This window comes from Anomalospiza imberbis, chromosome Z, assembly GCF_031753505.1.
Source record: "Anomalospiza imberbis isolate Cuckoo-Finch-1a 21T00152 chromosome Z, ASM3175350v1, whole genome shotgun sequence".
NCBI classification, from domain to species: domain Eukaryota; kingdom Metazoa; phylum Chordata; class Aves; order Passeriformes; family Viduidae; genus Anomalospiza; species Anomalospiza imberbis.
Genome location: NC_089721.1, coordinates 40,975,611 through 40,999,319, shown reverse-complemented (window position 1 = coordinate 40,999,319; position 23,709 = coordinate 40,975,611). Strand labels below are relative to the sequence as shown.

Sequence of the window (23,709 nt, the reverse complement as noted above, 5' to 3'; positions counted from 1 at the left end):
AAAACAAGTTAATACTATCAAATAAAGCACTTAGAGAAAAATATATCCTCTTACTTTCCATAAGCTCTTTTGTACTTTGATTTTCCCTTGGTATCACTATAAATAAAATGGTTTTCTTCAAGCAGGCTATCCAGTTTGTTAATTTCCATCTCTAAGAGCGAGACATAAGTAAATCCTTTGAAGAGACATTATAGTCTTGTTAGTAAAGTAAAGATCTTTTTGATCTTTAAAGCAATATATTCACCCACATGGAATTTGTGAGTATTGTATCATGTTACTAAACTCATATACTTTATTGGACTTCATATTATCTATTACTAGCTTTACCACTGCTGACACTATAATTAAAGAAGAGGGAATGATATTCTAGTCCATCTTCATGGACTTGCCACTATCTTCAATATATTTAGAAAAAGTTCTGTCTTTACAAGCCATACTTGTAAATTCTATCTGTTTACAAAAACAAATAAGTAATTTTACATGCATTTTTCTAGGGTTGTGTACATAGACATGAAATGTTAGTTTTGCTATTCACTTACGCAAGGCAATTAAATATGTTTATGTCTTGTGGAGGACACAGAGGATGTAAAGATACAAAAAGATCTTCAAGAAGTTTCAGGGGAAATTTAGGGAAAAAAGCACAAAATGGGAGTTTTAGGGAGGTTCTAAATTTAAATCAAAAAAGGTGAAAATAATGCAATTTTGAATGTTTGAGTGCACATGCAGCCACAAGAGTTTGCAAACATGCTGCTTACAGATAATACCTTTGCTCAAAATATTTCAGAAGTTTTATCTCTTGAAAAGTTTTAATAGCACTTGGCACTGCCTTTACACAGATAAACCCAGATGGAAGCCATGTATGTATTAGGAAAGCTAAAGTTTGGAAAACACATCAGAGTCCACTGTAATTGAAGCTCTTATTATGACGTGTCGGGATTCCCAGGGCAGAGACCTTTTACTTCATTATAACTTCTACAGTCCTAGGCCACAACTCAGTACAGACACAACAGATGCCAGCACTGTAGTAACAACAGCACACCTTTATTATGTGAATTCCCAGTTTGTTCAGGTCCTGCAGAGGGCATGGCTACTGAATCATTCCATCATACAAGCCAGAGATTTATATCCAGCCCTTAAAATGGAGATAACCCTCCAATTTGTGACCTTTACCATGAAAAATTCAAGAACACATAAAGCTGAAGTTTTCTCTTTAGTCAAAATTTGTCCAGTGTATGAGGTAATAGCACTTTTATTTAAACTTCTACTGTCTTTCACTTATCTAGTCTGTGTTCAATGCCACAGGTTTTACTCATGTTTTGAAATCCATATTTAAAATAGCCAACCTATGTGAGAATAACCATAGGCTCATCAAGGAGAACTTGACACGTATTTGACATGTCCCATCTCTGCCAGAAAAGTACTATAGTCTGTTGTAACTGTGACTGTGGGAAAGTCTAAGACACCCATGGGAGAGCTAACCTTTCATTATCTTCTACCACAAATTATTTCCTTCTGAGTCTTTTTTTTTTTTTTAGAATAGTGTTAAGAATACCACAGGATGTTTAACCCTATTCCCAGGGATCATTCCCAGATGAACTCAAAATTAGACATATATGTGTACACTTCTCCATAACTGGGATTTAGAAGCCCTGGTGGTTTGGAAATTATTTTAAAAGCAATGAATACTGCATCAGACTTGAAACACACGGGTACCTCTTGAGCTTTTCTCCTCCTGAATGCTCTAATAACTGTTCTCAGAAGTGAAGAGAGAACTTTACCTTTCTACTAGAAAAGGCCTTGTTTCACACTAATGACCTGACTAAGCAGATTGGGATAATCTTATCTCTATCTGCTACTTCCTGATCTAAGCACTGCACAGAAAACTTATTTCTCTACCCTGTACATGTTAACCAATAAAAAACCAGTATACCTATACTGTGAGCAGTTTCTAATGGTGTTTTTCATATGTAAGACCATACATATTGGAAACAATATAAGACAACATGAAACAACTTACTGAAAACCTTGCTGACACTTACTAACTTCAAAAGAGATGGACAAAAATTTTGTCGAATTAACTTCTCTCAACCACACAAGTGTCCATCATTGTTTAAGTGCCTCTAATCTACTCCATGAGGTGTCTCTACTCCTCACAGTGCAGAGAACTCAAGCCTCCTCCTACTAGAGTAGCTATTTTATATATATATATATATATATATGTGTGTGTGTGTGTGTGTGTGTGTTTGTGTGTATATATATATATATATAGAGAGAGAGAGAGAGAGAGAAGAGTAAGATAACCCTTATCCCACTTTCTGTGATCATGAAGATATCCCCTTTCATTTTTGTCTCCGCTCTAAGCTAATCTACATCAACAAACATTTGCACTGGATATAGTTCTGACATCTTGGAAGAGTTTCATGACAGTGTGCACAAGGTGCTTCTTTCCTCTCATGTTTAATAGAGTTTCTTCAAAGAAATCTGGATACACTGTCATTTACCTTAGTAAGGGAAAGAATAATTGAAATTAATGGATTTTCTCCCTGAGTTGCTGCAGCAAGCCTTTCAGAACTCAGAAACTGACAATCAACCAAACAAAAAAAAATCCACATTTGAGATCATATGTCTCACTTTGGGGTGTGGGGAAGTATCATAGCTGCAAATACGTGTGCACCGTCTGATCTGGAGTCTTCAGCAGCAAGGGTAGCAGATGCTTTCATACATATCTATGAATTATACAATATGGTATTGTTGGCTTGAAGGCCAAACACACTCCTGAGTATGCCTACACAGATGCTGCAGTACCATTTAAGGCAGGCCAGGCATGCCTGCTGCTTGCCCATCCCACTCTGACAGCTGACTCAGGCACCAGGTGTCCTGGAGCACAAAGCAGTGTGGAGTCCAGCACACGCCAGCATAACATCCAGCCAGGACAACCATAAACCTAGGGGCCTCAAGGCTTCTTCCAGAGACTGCACACCCAGAATCAATGACACAGAAGGATTGTTCTTGTTCTGTGCTCCTAGTTAATTTTTAAGATCGTTATAAACTTCCAGTTCTCCTCTTATGGGTCACTGAATAACTTGTTCTTTAGCCAAGTAAAAGTGCTTGTGTATGCTCCTGCTTTTTCCTCTTCTGCCCTTGTGAAATATCCTGCAGAGACAAGAATATTTTTTTCTTGGATCAAAATGGATTTTTTTTTTTCCTAAAAGCCCATGAGGTGTGTAATCAAAGCTGGCACTGGAGCATCCTAATTATGAAACCCAGCAAGGAACTTTCACACACATTTTGTGGACTTCAGTTTTCTTGTTTACAGAATATTCTTGCTGAGAAAGAAGAGGCCATGAGAAAAATTCAGTAAACAGAACCCATATTGTCAGTAAATAATTTTTTCACTTCTGCCTTTAATACTATGGTAAAATTAAGAAAAGTTAATCCTGTATTTGTAAAACATTTTTTTGAGAAAACATCCTAAACTCCTCAAATGTAGAACTAACTGATGGGGTGGGGGTGGGGGACAATGAACATTGAAGGGAGGAGGGCTTATATTTTCATTTTGTTTTATTCAGAAAAAACATGCATCTTCATAAAATCATAGAATACTTTAGGTTGGAAGGGCCCTTTAAAGATAATCTGGCTCCTCTCTCACCACCACCCCTCCATGGGCAAGGATATCTTTCACTAGACCAGGCTGCTCAAAACCCCATTCAACCTGGCTTTGTTCACCTCCAGCAATGGGGCATCCACAACTTCTTTGGCCAACTTTCTCCAATAAACTCTCTCCTACTAAAGAGTTTTCTCCTAACATCTAATCTAAACTTACTCTCTTTAAATTAAAAGTTCCCTCTTGTGCTATCACTATATGCACTTGTAAGTCTCTTTCACCTTTGCTACAGGCCCTCACTAGGTACTGGAAAGCTGTAAGGGCTCCCTCGACCCTTCTCCAAGCTGAACAACACCAGCTCTCTCTCAAAGTGAGGTGCTCCAGTGTCCTTGATCATCTTTGTGGCCTCCTCTGGAATTACTCCAACACATACTTCTCACGTTGCAGGCCTCAGAGCTGGATAGAGCACTCCACATCAGATCTTACCAGCATGGACAAGAGGAGGAGAATCACTTTCCTAAACCTGTAGGCCATACTTTTTGTGGTGAACCCAGGAAACAATGGGCTTTTTGGGCTGCAAGCATACATTGCTGGGTCATACTGAATTTCTCATTAACCAACACACCCAAGCCATTCAACTCAGGGATGCTTCAAATCCATGCCTGTATTTGTACTTGGAATTATGCTGACACAGATGCAGGACCTTGCACTTGGCCTTGCTGAAACCCATGATGTTGGCACAGGCCCACTTTAGGCCTGTCAAAGTCCCTCTGATGGCATCCTTTCCCTCAAGACCATCAACTGCAGGTGTCATCTGCAAACTTGCTGAGGGTGCTCTGATCCCAACTCTCCATGTCACTGACAAAGATGTTAAACAGCATCAGTTCCAGCACTGAGCCCCAAAGAATGCCGCTTGCCCCTGGTCTCCACCTGGACATCAGAGCTCTCGAAACAGAGCTAAAGAAAAATAGCAAGTCTGAAGTGCTATCAGTGCTAGCTGCTTTCTGCTGAGCTGAAGTGACCATTTTCAAATCCTTTCAATCTGAGGTGAAAAGATCACTACCATGCTAGTCCCAGGAAGTCAGTCCTCCTGCAAGTAAGCTCCTTTGTTATGAATATGGAACAGATGGAACCAAATCTATCTGCTCCATAGGAACAAAAACACTTACAACCTAGCTCTGTCTATTAAAGACTCTACTTAGCTCCTTTATAGCACTGGCTTTCTGTGCACTGCTGTGAGGTTTTGACTTTATAGAAAAAGGCGCTTCATAAAAGCAATAGTTCTTAGTCCTAAACCAAAAGCAGCCTAAGAACAGTAGAAGATGAATGCTGTGTTTAACCTGCATGGCTCCTTGGAGATATGCAAATATTCAATTACTATTTTTTTAAAGCTACAAGAAGGATTTTTTTTCTAAGGAGGAAAGCCAGCAATATGTTGCAAAGATTGTGCATCAATGACAGTGAAGTATATAGACAGCAATAGACTACTTACTCTAATAAAGGTTGTATCTATCTCTATTATTGCAAGAAATAAAATTGATTCTTTTTGTAGATATGTAACTGTGGATCAAGCTGAACACTTCCACAAAGAAATCAGTATCATTCTTTGAAAAATTCACCATTTTTGGTAGGAGACAAAACTCCCTGAAATTAGGTTTCTATGAATACAAGAAAAGATTTAATGCATCAATTTATCTCCAAATATTGCATCATGTAGGACCTATTTCCTAAGATTTTAACAGAAACTGTATCAATATTACAATTAACTTTGCAAACTTAAAATATGCACAAATATGCACAGATTTAGTTACTGACCCTGCCCATTAAGCAAGTACATGTAAAGGATCTGTCACTTCTCCTACCATCAGAACAATAACAAAAGCTAGCCACACATTCAACACATTCACGTTCTTATAAAATCCCATACAACAAAAATCAGAGGCCTCCTTTACTCACAGGTTAATATGTTAATACATTTACCATTTGGCTGCTTTTTCAGAATAATTGAAATAAAGATTTCTGTTGCAGAATGCTTTGATTCTGACTAAATCAAGTCTTCAGGCAAATCTCCTCCCCACCAGCAAAGGCACAGCTTGCCTGAAGTCATAACCTTTGTTGGCAGGAGGGAATTGGCCTTGAAACAGATCATGAAGCAGATGTTTTATGCCAAATCAGAGTCTAGGGATACACAGGCTACTGCAAATAAAACTCTTCTCCTGTCTGTTCAGTCATTTCAATTCCCTGCAGCGTGAAATATGAAGTTGCCAACAAGCGGCCAGTGCACTACACAGCACAGCAGGGAAAGCAAGTGCCACAGATGCACCAAGGTCTGGAAAACTCCTTCATTAACTCTGCTTTTCAGCCCAAGCATGAGCAGTGACACGTGGGCCATCCAAATAAAGGTGATGGTTCTTGTAAAGACAAGTTTCAATCAGGTCCAATTATAGAAATTTTGTGCATTTGCTTGGGGAGAAGGAGAGATGGCTGTGCCACAGATCATGGTCATTAGTGGCTCACAAAAATGTGGGGGTTTTGAATTACTTTTCTTAAAAATTTTTGCACCTAAGACATGCAAGCTGGTAAATATCCATCTACAGGCTCACAAAAAAAAATTCCATCAACTTGCTATCAATTCAAGGTTCTGTTGAACAATTCATGACAGAAGACCTAGAGGAATTCCTGTTGTTAAAGCAGTGGGGTACTTCCACACCAGGAAAGGGTATGAGCTCTGCTACCACCACCTCTGTGGAGGTGGCCCTTGAGCAAAAGACCAAGAACAGGGCAGTATTCCAGCTCCCTCTCTTACTGGTCTCTGCATCTAAATATTTCCATCTGTCTAGAGATCCTTACTCTTTAAAGACAGATATTTAAAATCCAGTTTTAAGACTTTTTTCCTTCTTAAAAGGAACCTTGTGCTTTCAAGTCAGTTTCCATCCACATCAAAACTACCATGACTATTTCTTGGTTTTCTGAGGTGAGAAGCATTTTGTGTTGAAATGAAGGAGAAGCTAACAATACAAGACAATCTTAGTCCTTGATTATGATAGATCAGAAATGGGGCTCAAGTTGATGATAAAATTGTATTTGCACTTAAAACACACAACACAAAAAACTGGTAAAAATACAAATATACATTTCAAATAAACCTACTGAAAAGCTTTCAGGGATGTTTACTATCCACAACAGACATAACATTTTCAGAACTCTGTGCTTCATGTGCAAAGCATTTTAGAAATCAGTCCAACTATTTAGATACCTAAGTGACAGCTAAGTAATTCTAAAATTATGACTCAAATTGGCAATGCTAAACACTTCGGACATGTGGCCCTTAATGAACACTATTTATTTTACCTACTTTGGACTGGGATCAAGGAATAATGGAGTAGGGGACACAGAAGCTGCATTTACCTGGGTTTAGGTGGTGGTTTTGTTGGCTTTTTGTTGTTGTTGTTGTTTGTTTGTTTTGCCTTGGTTTATTTTGTTGCTGTTGTTTTCTTCTAATTGTGTGTTCAGGTATATTTCAGATCAGCGTCCTAAAGCCTAGACAGACTCCACTTATATATAGATGCACCAAAACCAATGTCATTTTCTGAGGCTCAAGTCAAAATAGACCATGAATACCAAAACATCTATATGCACAGTTGTCAGAACTTTTTTTTCAGAAGTCCAGTTAAAGTGAATAAAAATCTTTTTTTTTTGCATACATGTATTTTTTTTTCAAATCTGATGTAAAAATATCAGTCAGAATTTATGCCTAGAAATTAAAAAATCTCTTTCTTCATGAAGGGCACAGAAAAAAAAAATTACTACTTTTTAATCTTCTTCCCTCATAGAAAGGTATCATTCCAGAGTTTGCTTTATTTGGCCTAACATAAATTTGATTAAGAGCTAAGGCAATTTCATGGGACTTTCTGTTGCTGTTTTATTTGTGTGTCTTTCATTGCTGATTGTTTTTTGGTTGGTTTTGTTGTTGGGGTTTTTTTTAAGAATGTGCAATATAATTTAATCTCATATTTATAAGAGTGGAGTGCAACTTTTCATGTATATATTAGTACACAGACTATCATATGCTGTTCACAAGCATTCTGAGGAATGGAATACATCTTTGTGAAAATCTACCTGTATTCACACTAATACTAAGAGTATTAACTGCAATTTACATTTCTAATACATAATGTTTCTCATTCTCCAAGTAAATACAATTAGAACAAATTTCCCTTACTTTTCTTCCCACAACTTTAATGAGGCAGCAGGTTTTCCCAAAAGATTAATTTTGGATTAAGATTATATTTCACTCAAAATATTCTATACAACAAAATGAAAAAGTCCTAGGCAGAAATATCTCTTCTCAGCTAGATTAACATAATAAGAAATATTCTCCCTGGGCAGTGCTTTACAAAGAATTTCCTCAAGCTAACTCTTAACTTACATATTTTCAAATTAATCCATAATTTGACTAGAAGCAATGCTATTGTCTCTGATGAGAACAAGCAGCTGTCATTTCCAAGCAGGGACTGGCTCATGGGTCTGGGACCCTCAAATCACAGCAGACACTGACCACACCAGCTAACTGCAAAACCACTGGTGAATTCACTTTGTCCTTCAATTAAGAAGGCAGAAATAGTATGTCATGACAGATAGTTGGGAAAACTCCAGGGAAAATGAACATTATATTTTGCATCCCAAAGATTTGGGTGGCAAACTTTTCTAGAAGTTGACATATTTCCTTGAGGAAGCTGATCACATTTTGCAGAGAATGACTCCTTCTGCTATTTTCTTCAACAGGACAGATTTCAGCAGGAATGTCTCTCTCTAAGGCACATTGATTACCACATTTGTTACCAAGAAGGGAAAGGGAACTAAGCACAGAGAGGAAGTAAAGTTAAAGAAAAGACAGACACAGCTCTACCCCAAGAAGTGTCAGTCTCCTACTAAAATTAGAGCTAAATTTATCTTTGATCTCATTTTCATTTTGTGAAAACGAATTATGATTATGCCGCATCAAAGATAAGAAACAATAGCTGGACAGATCAGCCCATAGAGGAGAATGATAATCTATAATAATCTTCACTGGCACTTGATATTACAAATATCTTGCCCTTGGTTTGTGAAAATTATCATTTTTATAATCACAACAACTAAAACCTTTACCACATTTTTTTTTTTCAGAGATCTAACCAATATCTCCCAGAGAAGCTGTGGAGTCTTCTTCGTCAGAGATATCCAAGAACCAACTGGACTCCAACCTGTGCTGTGTGCTCTGGGATAACCCTGTAGAGGAGGAGAGGTTGGACCAGATGAACCACTGTGGTCCCTTCCAACCTTATCCTTTCTGTGATTCTGAGGTTCTATAATATGAGACTCTTTCATATTATTATTTTATAAATATACAAGTGTATATATGCACATATGCATGTATATCCATACACACATACACATACATGCTGAATTAATGGTAAATATAGGAAAAAAGGTCAGTCAGTTGAGAAGAAAACATTGTTACAAATATTTCATCTTTTTAGAAGAACGGTATCCCTAAGAAAACACTCATCATTAGGAAAATTATCTAGTAATAGATTTTATGCTTATATTAAGCCAGGAAGATAACCAAGTGTTCAGACCTACTGCATTCATCAGCTGCCCCATACTGATTTTGAGGAAAAAGAGGGCACATTAATGTCATGACACCAGATTTCAAAACCTCCATGGATCACAATTGTCCCTGCAGAAATCTCTTTATGTTTGAGGTTGAACAGAAGCCTTCCCTATTACGTTTGACTATTAGCCCCAGCAAGTTTCTCAGGGGAATAACACTACCTCTACTGATTTTATCATGCCTTTTTCTTGTGAAATATTTCACTGAAAATAAATAGAACCTAATGATGCTTCAGAGGAATCTCTACATGAAAGAAAGAAATAATAGGAAGAAATAGTCTGTTTGAGACTGTACATTTTTTTCATCCAATCCTTAGACATCCAATGGGAACTGTCAGAGCTACCAACCAATTAATTTTGTAATCTCTTGTAATGGGTTTTTTTCTCCTTCAACCCTTGTTTGTCTCCTTTGTAGGAAACAAAAGATTTTTCAGTTGTGTTTTGATTTTCTTAATATTACACAATGCTAAAATGCAAAAGTGGAAGCAAAATGGAGATACCATGACAGAATAAAATGTCTCTTTTTTAATACCTTGAAACATGATAACATCAAAAAGTACTCTGCTAGGAAATTGATTTTGTCTGTCTGAAACACATGAAAGTCTGAAGGTCATGTTGGCGGTCTGTCCTGCATTGCTGTTAAACCCTACAATATTAATTTTGACATCTTTCTTATCATTCTAGTAATTTCTTCGTACCCTGTGCCAAGTTTATGGGCTGCTCCTACAGTGTTCCACAGAACTACTTGCAGAATGTGAAGGGGTTGCCCGTACTACTTTTTCCTGGAGATCCATATAGGACTTGTGAAGCCATCTTAAGGAAAAAAGGCAAAGAAAAAAGAAAGGATGAAGAAAAAATGAACCAAAATGTGCTACAACCATAAGCAGACAGACTTCTCACTTCTCTTATTGGAAATCTGGACTTGCCAAACAATTAAGAAATATGGGTCTGGTTTGTTTTTTGACCTCACTCTGCTTTGTTGATTAACCTGTTTCTGTTCTTAAAATGAATTACACCATCTTGAGTCTCCACTGTATAATTTTATCAAGGAGGCAACAAATCATACTGACATTGGTGGTCCATGTTGAAGTGGAATGCAGAGTAAAATACAATTTTCCTCAAACAAATTGCCAAAACTGTTAATCTTTATCTAAATGCCCATAATAACTGTTTTGTTCTCTGTGACAGTTGGGAGAAAAAAAAAAGTCTTCCAAAAATCATTCTGGCAGCCAAGCTGCTTGTTAATAAAACCTGGAGAAACATTTGTAATTAATATAAATTACTAATTCCTCTTTTAATGTCTTAATGTGACAGTGACTAATTTACACAGTTTTGCTTAAGCTGCCACTGAGTATTTCAAGTGGGACTGTGAACAAAAAAAAATGCTGTTGCACTGGTGTATGTACCTATGCAAAGCTACCACAGATGCAAGCTCTATAGATGAGGAATCCTATCTCTGGCAATAACTTCCAAACACACTGGCTGATTGTTCTGCTTGGGACTGGGGGAAAAGAGCCAGCAGTGAAACCTATCCAACACTCTCCTCTTGTAAGCTGGAAGTGGAACATTTTGTATGGGCATGGAAGTCTTTTAAAACAAACTGAGAGGAAGCTGTTGTATTTGCTACCTAGTCAGCAGCACTTTTCAGTGGTGCAATGAGAGACTGCTAGATTCCTCCTAATTTAATTTTGAAACTCATCACTGCAACAAAGCGTGTGAGCTGGAACGTGAGTACTTTGCAGAACACCTCCAAACAGTTGTCAAGGAGATGCTTCCTTCCTCAGAGGCAGCCTTGCTCACATCATCCAAGTGAGAACCAAGCAACAGAGGTTTCACACTGCCACTCATGAAAAATAAATAATATCAATATTTTAAGGCTTCAGACAACTGGTTCAAAAATAACCATCACTGCCTTGTAATAAATATGTTTAAAATATAATCTTACACAGTTATTAATTTCAAACTCAAGTAGCATTATAATTTACCTCCTTACATTGATCTGCTAATAAAATAATTATTTTATTAATTATTAATGGGAACTGCATTAATAACTTCATGCCCATAGGGCAAAAAAAATTCATGACTTATCTGTGCATGACCAGCCAGAAGCAAAGAGGTGATGTTATTAAACCTACTTCAAGACGACAGGCTGCATTCCTTCAACAGTCCTAAAATCCTCAAGAAAGGCACTACATTTAAGGTAGACAGCAAGTCCTGCTGCAGCTGCTGTTACAGATCCTGGCTTCAGTCCCAACACAGGGCTCTGTGCTGTAGGATAACAATGAAGACTACTTCAATGCTTCACACCTGAACAACTTCTGTAAAATCTCAAAGCACTAGAAGTAGTCCATGTGCAATTACAGGTATTGAGGTAAAGGAAGATGATCCAGTATTACCAAAAGCAGATGTGTCAAAAAAAACTACTTAAGAAGAAACCCAACATCATAATCTTCAAAATATCCTCACCTACAACTCTTAAGACATAATGTATGTGAGCTGAGCTGTTGTGGTTTATATTTGCCTGAACACGTTTTGAACATCACTATGACTGAATTGTCAGGACTCTTCAAATTGATTAATATATCTCCATTCTGATTATCTTCCATATCATTAAGATAATTTTACCCCCAGAAGATCAGCAACAAACATTTTATTCTCCATAACTATAAAAAGGAGCCTGGTTACATTTTTGCATAGAGGTATAGTTCAAGTGAGATTTTGATATACCTTCATGCCATTCTTAATTCCCTAAAGCAGTGCTGTATCTAGCTGGCTATAAGTCTTGATATTTTAAATATTAAATATCCATGATGCAAAAGGAAGGCCAGGGAGACTTTAGAGGCAGTAAAAATCTCATTTGGTCAACAATGTGGTTGACCTACTGCTTTTCTGAGGGAAAGTGAAAACTTTAGAAATGCTGAAAATTTTTTCTGTAATTTTTCAGCATAAAGCATTTCTATGTACTTCTGAATACTCCTGTGGAAAAAAAAAAATCTTATTCTCCATGATTTGTACTGACTTGCAAGTGTCTTGGAGATTGAAGTATTAACTGCATGTGCTATTTAGAGCCCAGAGTCCTGGGCATCCTGTCTGAAGAGGACACATTACTTGGAAATAAGAACATTATTGAGAATTCTGTCATGTTTTCCTTTTTCAGAGCCTCCTCTAATATCAGAGGGTTTGGTAGATTAGAAACAAATTTGGTTTTTTTTAAATTCAAGTATTTAAAAAATACAGAGTTGAATGTTGAATATTAACTTATGAAACAAGATCATCAGCCAATTGCTCAGCATGCAGAAGTATTTTTTCATTGAGAGAGTTTAGTTTGGGTCTAGTGGTTGCAGGCATGCATATATAATCAAGTTTGTATCACAACACATACAGTATCACCCAAGAAGGTGCTGCCTTGGTGATTTAGTCTGAGGAACAGAGAGGCTTAACATGCTGATGACATGGAGGCAATGAAGTACAACACTGTTATTCCAAATGTCATGCTATGCTATTTTCATTTCTGTTGGCATCTGCTCCATGTTACGAAATGCATACTTCCAATACAACAGCTCATTAAACAGGTTTCAGTTTGCTCAGAAGTCAAATTAGAATACTGTTACAGAGTTACAAGTCCTCACATAATTATTGCTATTACCCTCCACTTCTGTGAATCCTTTCATCCATGGAATCCACGTGCTTCAGCTTATTAATCTCATAACATTCCAGTGAAGTATCACTGCAATGAGTTTTACCCACCAACTAAGTGCAGCAGCCTCTGATATGTTAAATTGTAGCTGTTGAACATCAAAACTGATTTAGAGTAAGGAATGATGAATGGTCCATCAGGATTTAAAGAGCTGTGAGCGATTCGTTCAATTGTACTTCCAGCAGAACACTAAAATTTAAACACTTACTTTTAAGAAAATTGAAACAAGATTTTTACAAAAATCACAAATGTAAAAAGTAGAGTCACCAGTAGGGAACATTTAGTCACCATTTGTCTTAAGGCAGGTGCCTCACATACAGATTTATCAAGTTCCTAATGCTCCCTAAAAGCCTTTTATACAAGGTCTAACCAATATACATTTTTAATGCTTGTCATTAGATGATCAGGTAACATTCAATATATACTTTATTTTTCTACAAAATGAACTGGCCTTTGTCAAGCAACTTAGATGAGAAAGAAAAAAAGGCAGAGAAAAGAAAACCCTGTCATTCACTTTTCTGTGGTCACTCCTTCACCCTTCCTAATGACCAAAATCAGTACTTCAGTAGAAGTCTGATCTTCACTGCAGGGTGAAGACCTTATAAAATATGTTACAGACAATGTTCAGAGATGCAAGGGGAGTATAACCTCCCCTCATTTATCTTTCTGTGGCTGTCAGGACCTTAATGGCACTTCAATTTTCAAAAATCATGTGAATTCAAACCTTCTTTTTCAAACTTCCTTTCTGAAAGACATTCATTCCCTTTGAAAAACGCAGGCAATAGAAACCAGTGCTTCCATGGGTTCTCTCTTCATTTTTTTATACGGATCTCTCCCGGGTCCCAAATTATTCAACAGCTTTTAATGTTCCCTTTGAGGATTCTAAGAACACAACCAATGTCAAAATCTATTATACACTGGTGATTATTTCTGCTTTCTTTTAAGCAGGACCAGTACTTCATCTTTTTCTGATGCTTTCTAACATAAACCAGTCCTTTAATCTACACACTAGTTAAAGCATGAATCCCCTTTAAAGGTCACCTTCCTTGTCTGTCTAATGTCACCAAAAATATTTTTTAAAGTACACATTTATCAAACCCTTTCAATTGCTTTGGTTTAATTCAGAACATCTCAAGTGATTCTAATAAACCAGCTATCAAAGCAGGATTTGTAGTAGAGTGGCATGTCTGATCCCACTGCTGTCAAAGCAGAATCAGTGTTTATGTTGATCAGGTCTAGATTGAAAGGTTAATGGGGAACCTGGCAATAAACAATGTTTATCTAAAAGGGAAGTGCAATTAACATGCTAAAAATATTTGTGATTCCCTCAACATCCTTTAATAATGTTCTTAGTTAACCTTCATTTTTCAGTTTTTGATGCAAACTAGGATATACAAAGAGAGAGTTCCAAAAGTCATCTTTGTGTTTTCAAAAATCAATGAGAAAATGAAAGCACCAGCAGTACCTGTTGAATTAAAAAAAGGCTGCCTTTTTTCACTTGCTGGAAGACAAATCCCATCTTCACTTTCAAAGCAAAATATATGCTATTTAGGTCAACCATTTGACAACTAGAAACAATTTTTAATAGAAGTTTAGCCTACAAGTAAATAAACTGACTTCACTTTTCCTGGTATAAGCTAAGTATGTTATGACAAGATTTACCATCATCCTGCCCTACTCATTCCTCTAAAGCTCACACAGCGCCTAAAGATAAACTTTGCCCCAAGTCATATATTTGATTTTGAGTCCCAGTATTTACAGATTCAAGACAGAAAAATATCCAAACTAGACCTTTTACAGCATGTAAGTAATTGATATGAGAGGACATAAAATACCCAAAGAGAGGTTTTCTGAGAGATTTTTTCATACAACTACTCAGTGAAAAGATGACTGCTTATTAAGAAACCATTTATTCTAAGTGCTGATTTAAAGAAAAAAAAAACATAATTTCTAGAGTAATACCAGTTAAATATTACTGTGCTACCCCAGCTGAGATATGACAACAAAAGCACTGACTTCCCCTAAAAAAGTAAGTATTCTAAGTAATCTAACCAAACTGTCAGCCAAACTTCCTATAGTAACCTTTGATTGATTCTCATGCTCTTCAGGATGCCCATGAAAAGTCTCACTAATTTCTTTAAATTATCTCATTTTCCAGCAGAAATTTCCTCAGGTAAGCCAGGCTCAAAATCTGAGAGTGTACTTATGCCTCCAGACAGCACCTCCTACCAACAGACCTACAGTCAGAAGCATAAACTGCTGTGCTGATGACACCAACTGGTTTTGATAAAGCAAGATCTTCAGCTTTATAGCAGGATGATTAAAAGAGCAAGAAGTGTAGTTTTTTGAGGGGGCTCACATTTACATTTTCTGATAAGACAAAATTACAGTTCACAGTCTTGCTCCCACTACATCAAACTAAACCTCTAGCAAACATGGAGATCCCTAAATCAAATAACCATCTTACAGTGAGGCGTGCCTGCTCATGGAAAACATTGATATCCACTAATATTTAAGCTGGTGCTCAAGCAAAAGCAATGAGATCTTCACAGCTGTTTAATTGCATTCTTTTTTGAGCACATGAAAAATACCTGTTATAGCAACTGTTAGTTGCTCAGTAGTTTTCTCCTGTATAGTATCACAGGCTACTCAACCTTGCCTCTGCAAAGTCACCTTTCTTAATTCTTGCTATACTGAACCCAATCCTGAAAGAATAATATCAAAGCTGACATCTGGAAGCTTCCAGGGTCTTAGTCATGTTGTCAGGTCTGTGTTAATTTCCATGAAATGTGAACACTGTACTTCCTATGCTAACTGCTGATTTATAGAGGAATATGTACAGTTCTTCCCTGTGAGTTAGGACTTCTAAATTCTGCCAATAATTCTTTATTAAAAATTGAAAAATCCATAATGGACCAGCAGCAACAGCAAGCAGGGGTAGTTTTGAGTGGTAGTTTTGAGTACTGTCCCATCCCCAGCAACTCAGTGGCTAAGACACTTGGAGAGAGAATTTCAGTACAGGTTCTATCACAGACATTTCAGGTGAAAAGTAATGAACAGGCACAGGGAAAATCAACAATAACAATATGAATTATGCTTACATATTGATGAATTATGCTTAAATACTGAGATAAAAAGACAATAACCCTCCAAAAATCAACCAGATCACAAAATGTGGAATTGCACAGGACAGAAAAATTGATAGGGAATTGTAGCAGAGACTAAAAAAAAAAAGCACAAACACTTAATTCTTAACCACTCACAAAATATGGTAGAAGAAGGTAAACAGAATAAGTTTAGTTTAACTGTCATCAAGGACTGCTACTGGCCCAACAAGAGCTCAGATAGAGACTTTATTAATACAACAAGTTAATAACCTAATTAATAGACAGAAGAAGTGTAGGTATAAAAACAATTTTTCTACTACTGTTCTTTCCTTAAAATCCTTATAATCAGAGAAGCCTCCAGATGTCTGCAGAATTATTGTCCAACTACCTGGCACCTATTAGAGAAAAATGACAGCAGGATTCAAACTGTTTCACAGTCTTTGGAACGAGGTATGGACAACTTCCAGAAACAGAGGTGGAACCAGCTAACAGAAGACACAATTTTTGTATTAGAAATATTGTAAATCATATGTTCTCCTATAGAAAGAGCAGCTAAGACTGTCAGGATGGAATATCATTTGACAAAAAACCCTCAGAATCAGAAATTTCAGGAAAAGAAGGAATTATGTCAGAGAAACAAGGGTAATGGGGAACAAACCCAAACACAAAAAAAATATCAAGGGAACAGGTAACAGTAGGTTTCTTGGGAATATATTCTGTGAGAAAATAGAGTATAGAATGGTTATAAGTTATTAAGAAGCATATGTACAACTGAAAGAACAGTTTTATAAACGGCTTCTTAATTTAGCCATTAACACATGAACTATTGAAAAAAATTATTTAAAGCCATAATTAAATTGAAATCATAACAGGGCACTATCCTGATCTGGTCACAAGTAATACAATTTCATCAAAGCTTTCTCAACTGACAATCAGAAGCTTCATGCAAATACATGGTGGTTACAAAGGCACATTAAAGGTGAGGCAAAAAAACAGCAAAAGCATTTTGAAATAAACTAATAAAACTAGAAAGAAACAGCAGCAAAAAAATGGTTATACAAATAAATCACAGGTTTTTAACTTTTCATAAGGATTTTGAAAAGATGAAAGGGGCTCCTTTCTCAAGAAGAATGGAAGAAAAAATCCACAAGTTATGTCTAGATATATAAAAACTAAAGCCTGCTTACTGTTAGCAAAAGTTGTAAGAATCTTGTGGAGAACAGAAAAGAAGCTAGAGAACTGAGAATAAGAACAAACCTGCCTTATCATTCTAGGAAAAAGGTAGAGGTGTATATAAATTAAAAGATTCACAGTGATCAAATTATTAAATAAACAATATATATAAAATCTTGGAGGATATGATAAAAATACCATAGATATTTTACCCATAAAGAAGTATAAATTACTGAATTCTTCTCTGAAATAACTGGACTGATGACTCAGAGAAAAGCATGTACCACACCCTAATATTAGTATAACTTTCGATACTACACTGGTGCTTTCAAGAAAAGAACAGCTTTTAAGCTCTAGCTTAAATCAATAAAACAGCTTGGTTTGGCAACTGAGGTCAAGATTCTGCAGAAATCTGTACCAGTCTGCTTCTAGACATATCCTCTCCCGTTTTATTTCAACAGCCGTGGTGTATATTTGCCAAATTGTCACTTTATTTTGACTTAACACGTTAATAAATTATCTGCAATTAAGTTAAAATAATGGAAATTATATAATAATTTTTGAACATATAATTATGTAACATTCTACATTTTAGGACTCTTGCATTCATCACACCTTACACCTGAACACCGAAACTTATGTTCTCTTCCAAAGGACATTAAAATCACTGTCATGGAACTATTTTGTTTCTGCTTTCTCTATATTTCATTTACTTCTGTTTCAGTACTAATACTATTTTACTATTTTATTGTTTTCTGGCTGGCATACACTAACCTGAGATGAGCACCTGATAAGAACTAAGTAAAAATTAAGACTTCAGGTCATGATCTATTATTTGCTTTTCCCAGTCCCATGCTGTGCACACCCTATCTAAATAAAAGCTAATTTCTTCGTAAATATTTAATAACCTTTTCTTCTTTCAAAAACAAACTCAATCAGTACTTTTGATTTCATGACTGTAATGTTGAATTCACTTGCTCAATGTAAATTTGATATCCGATGGATAAGATTTTTTTTCCTTGCATTATTCTAGAATGAACATGCACAGAATGGAGATTCAAGTTCATCTGAGCAATATGTGAAGGCAATGGCATAACAAAGAATGGCGGTATTTTCCAAATGAACAGTTCAGAAAAAGAGACAGTGATTGCTCACAAATTATTTCATTTTCTGAAAATAACGGAATCAAAAGAAGCAAGCCACATCCTTAAAAGGTAAATTGTGAAGATTTTTGACAAAACACCAGACAGTAATAAAGCTAACCAGCTACTTCATATATCTGTCTTTTCAGAGGTCTAGACTACAAACATATTTTGTAACCCTTTAGTAGAACATGCCAGACTGATCCTATATTAGTCAGTTTTCCCTCTCGCCTGCAGAGAGGGCAAAGGTTTCAAATCTGCTGAGCAAAGGACACCTTTCATGGCAAAGGAGTAATTTCTTTAACATGCAGATGCAGAAAGGTAACAAAAGTAGTCTCCAGAGCCTGAACACCTGCTTACAATTTGGATGAGGAAACAAGGAACAGCATTTCACCATCTTCTTTCTTCAGCATAGAATAAGAGAACAACATAACAGGATGGACAACTGTGCCCTGAGAAGGTCTGCACATTATTGTTAACTTATTGTACAGTGCTTCTTTGAAATTTCTGCAATGTCAATACCCTTGTTAATTCCCTCAGCAAAGCAAAGGATGAAGGAAAAATATACTTAAATTACAGAAAAGAAGGAAAAATGCTTATGTGTCACTAAAACACGACTAAAAATTCAATTTCAGCTAAGCTTAGCTTAAACTAATATTTTGCATCTCTTTGCTATTTTTTTGCTATTTTACCTTTCATTTAAAAAAACATTCCATATTAATGCAGTTGAATATCATAAAGCTCTTCAAATTTTAAAGTACTTCAGAACAATTGTTTTGAAGAGAGCCCTTGACAGTTAAATGAATGTTATAGATTTTTAATGAAAGTTATATGATTTTTAGTGACTTATTGAATTTGAGCAAAAATGAGGAAAACCAGGCATAAGCAATGTGGGTGCATTTAAATTACAATATCTCGCTTGAGAGTTCAATGGATTTTGTATGTTTTGACAATGAAGCTATTAGACAGCCCAGCCTGAGATTTCTTTTTTTTTTTTTTCCTTCACTTTCATCTTTGGTTTTCATCTTTATTAAACATTTATATTTTTTCTTTTTAAAAAATTTAGAAAACCAGTTATTTTCTTCAGGCTTGCAGCTAATTCCAGTGCTACATTTTATTGTACCTTGTGATGATATACTGCATTCCTTAGCTTAACTATTCCTGATTATTTGACTGATGATGCTCTGGAAATGAATTTTAAAGAAACCTAACAAAACAAAGCAAAAATCCACAAAAACAATTCCAAGACAATTTGAACAATTGGACAATTCCAAGGGAGCCTGATATCAGAATTTTGAATTACACAAAACTCTTGCTGAAGTGACACAAATAGGACTGGGCCTACACAACACAGATTTGTTTATCCCTGAACATTATCTGCTTAACTCTGATATCTTTATACTATTTCTCATCTCAAACCCCAGTTTTAAATAACATTATTTAAAATATTATTTTGGTATTATTTTTATTATTGTGTTTCAGCACAAGAACAAGGCACAGTTTTTCTAATGAAAAACTGTTTTTACTTGATGGGAGAAAAAGGAATTAATAGGAAACTATCCACTAAGAATGTTATTTCCCCGTAGCTTATGAAAGGAAAAACAAAAATCTCAATGTTGAAGAAATGAGGCTGAAAACAGGGATCATACATACTCAGTTTCTCTGGTGAAATGAGGTGGAATGACTGTTTCACCGTAGAAAGGCCAGGTACATATATGAAAGCAATATTTATTGGGATCTGCAGTCTATGTAAAGTGTTCAACTCTGCTGTCTAAAACTAAAAACAAGGAAAAAATAAAGCTGGAGCAGTCAAAACTTGTTAGCGGTGAAAGCTACAGCTACAAAAATGAGTTGATGAAATAAGATCTTTGTTGGGAGTATTAAACACATGAGATAGTTAAAATGATATGACTTGCACAGTGGAGTCAGGGAATCAGTTTGTCTAACCCACTGGGTTTTAACCTCCTGGTGTTTTCACTTCATTAGACCCACATGATGTCTCCTGCATCTTGTCTGGATGACTGGAACAGTCCTGACATAGATCTCCTCACCTGCTTGCCTCCTGCTCCCAAAGCACTCCCATTGCCATGCTGACAGAAACAGCTCACCCATGAAAAAGTTGTGGGGGAAAGGAAGGTAGAAGAAAGAAGCCACTCGAATAAATACTAGGATTATTTGGCCTGAGAAATTACAGCTTTAAATATCACTGGGCTACTGACATCAGCAGCGTAATATCACTCAAGACCAACACAGACCTCACTTTCCTTGGGTGATAAATACTACAGAGACAAGAGCATTTCATCAAAACAAGTAAGAAAATCAAGGTATTCCACGTACAAAGGATTAATTATTTTTCCTAATATTTGGGGACAATTTATATCCTCCCCTTCTTGCCTCACCTCAGAATGCTGAAATAAAAGTAATGGTGCATTTTGCTTTAAAAGTCAGCTGTGGTTCAGTGCACAGGCTGCCGTGATATTTCATGTGAGAAAAGAAGCTATGATTTAATGTCATTTTCTCTAGCTAGATTCCTAGCTAATGTATCTGGGGATAGTTTAAGCCTGTATTCACTGTAAGGTATTATACACCGTTTGCCCCTCTTTCACAGAATGAAAAATTAGCTGTATTTCTTATAGCTGCTGTGTACCAATGGTAAACCTCTCTATACTCACAGATGTAGAAATACTCCCGGCCTGGCCTGAACTCAAATCCCAGTGAGAAGGGCGTGAAGAGCTGGAACTTTTCCGAGAACTTCAATGGTCCATTTGGGGAATGCGGCCGATTACACTCCCACCTCTTGAACCCTTTGGAAGTGTGATCACAGGAGCTGTAGCCATCAAAGTTCACCATGTACAGAACATAGCGTTCGGTCTTATCTTCTGGCACTGAGTCTTCATAGTGAGGGCAGAACACATCCAGGTAGTCATTGATGCAGACATCGATGTGGTAGTCGCCTCGCTGGAATCTGAAATCACAGGAAGAGTTCAAAACATAAGCACGGTTATCTCAGGATGACCTTGTTGCAAGGTGACATTCTCATATGAAAGGGCATCACTAATGGCACTTCATTTCACCCCGACCATGCACATTCACTCTCAAAAATGACCCTTACAATTCACCAGAGCTATCAGAGACTTATTATGCTTATATATGAACATACAACCATATGGATAAAGGTTTTGCTCTATTTTTTTGCAAAATAAGTCTGTTGCTATTACCCACCCAGTTATAGGCTTTCAATGGTTTATTGAAAAATAAACAAAGAAAGTGTCTGTCTTATTTGGTTGGGTTTTTTTTTAATTGAAGCAAGAAACAAGAAGCAGCAAAGAAGCCAAAACTGTATCAGCCTTCCCAAATCAGTGTCTATATAAACATCCGCATATGCATGCAAATAAATAACCCAAATATATCCTTTTCTCTGAATCACTTAGTAATCACCCCTGTGCTGAAAGCTGATTTGACTGTGAGTACTTACAGTTACTGCAAGAATACAAACAGGTTACTCTTTCATCATAATAAGCAACAGTTTGTCAAGATGCAAAGAAAAGTCTGTATTGTTTTTAAAGCAATTTGAAAAGCAGTGCTTCTCCTTTGCCAAAAGTGCACGTTGAAGATGTTGCTCTTTTCAGATAAAAGGATTCTGGGATACAAATTATCAGCACTCAGCCTAATGTGACAGATCTGAATGAGTGCCAGCTGAGAAATGCAGTGCAAGGCACCAGCCCAGATGCATTTTATTATTGCTGGTTTTATTACTGACGACTCCTTAGAGATGTGGGATTCTTGTTTGTTGGGGATGGGGAGGATTTCCTTTTTTCTCCCCTTCATGTTTCACTTATGTTACTTTTCTAATGCCTCCTATTGCTTGCCACATCCTATAGTGTCTGGAAGTATGGAGACAAATTCTCTGCCTTCATGGGAGCTTATACCATGATATATTTAATGATTCCATAAACCAGGTCTGTGCATTCATTAAACTCCCTGGGGCAGCTAAAGAAACCAACCACTGACCTACTCCACTTCAGGCTGACTGGGCTACTTGTAGCTTCTCTCTTTCACAGCTGCAGTTGTCAAGTGTACCACAGAGCAATAAAAAGGCCATGACAGATTTAACTATAATACTTCTTTTTAGCTGAGGGGCATATTTTAAATACCTGATGGGCTTGAAATCTGCCATCTGGATCCTTCTATCTAATTTCAGAGAAAAAGCAATGATTTGCTGGGCCTCCAAGGATAAATTCAGAGCAAACTACACCTTTTCATATCCCTACAATAATTTTAGTTCAATAAAATAGCTTTTTAAAGAGAAAAAACTGAATACGCATCAAAGCATGATAGATCTGTATAATTTCAGCCAGTGCACAGCCTCACAGTTCCACTCTATAACATGGAAAAGCCTTTTTGAACCACAGTTCTTCCAGGAGAATTTACATTTATCAAAATTGTTGGTCAAGATACATATTTTTGTATTCCAGTGCTTCCAAAATCTGTCACCTGAACAGATAATGTCTTAACAATTTTGCAAAAATGTATTATCTTCAAATGGACATCTGTTCTCTGAATTAGTTAAGAGTATGTTTTTCTTACAGATAATGAAAAAGAGTATAAGATACAAATGGAAAACATGCATTCAGGCAATATCTCTAATTTTTCAATTACAGTTTTAGTAAGTAAAAATTGATACATACTTATATATAAGTGTGTTTGTGTGTGGACAGGATTTTTTTTGTTTGTTTGTTTTATCATGTAGGTGATAAACAATTCAGTTTTCTCAAGGTTACCTCTTTTATCAGCCTGTGCCTTCACCATAAAGCCCAATTACAGTTCTGTGACACAAACTATATGCTTCCAGAATTATATTTATGTAATACCTTCAAGATCAGACTGACCCTCTCTACCATTAGACTTTTACAACACAAATAACCTTATGTGAACTGCTTTTTCACATTACTTTAAAAGTCAATGGAGAGCAATAGGAACTTCTGTTGTTCTGATGTTCAATTCATCCAGCCTCTTTAGTACATCGTAATGAGATGGATCACACTTCCAGAAGCAGCTAATTCTCTCCTTTAACCAAAAGCAGAGTCTGGGGAGACACTTCCCAGACAGTGTCTGTACTGTAAATAGCTGAATTTGAAGGGAAGAATCCAACTGCACAGCCCATGATAATGGAGATTATAAGAATAAGGAGACAGACAACTAAATGTGTGATCACACCTTAATTCCAATTTAGCAACAAAATCAAACTTGTAATCTGCACCAGTGAGATGATGCAGAAAAAGAAAAATCAAACCTCATCTGATTCCTTTTTGGCAAAGTTTCCCTCTGTAT

General features: G+C 36.4%; 1 protein-coding gene and 1 long non-coding RNA gene across 2 annotated transcripts in view; one reads left to right on the top strand and one right to left on the bottom strand.

The window, feature by feature from the left end:
• EFNA5 (ephrin A5) overlaps positions 1–23,709 on the bottom strand; it is a 204,459-nt gene that overhangs the window by 13,932 nt on the left and 166,818 nt on the right. Inside the window, exon 2 of the mRNA XM_068176631.1 lies at positions 21,051–21,343. Within this exon, the coding sequence (XP_068032732.1) occupies positions 21,051–21,343 (293 nt within the window). The remainder of the gene's footprint in view (positions 1–21,050; positions 21,344–23,709) is intronic.
• LOC137464994 (uncharacterized) lies at positions 967–4,814 on the top strand. Its single transcript, XR_010994522.1, has 2 exons — positions 967–1,237; positions 3,897–4,814. It is a non-coding gene; the product is annotated as an uncharacterized lncRNA (long non-coding RNA).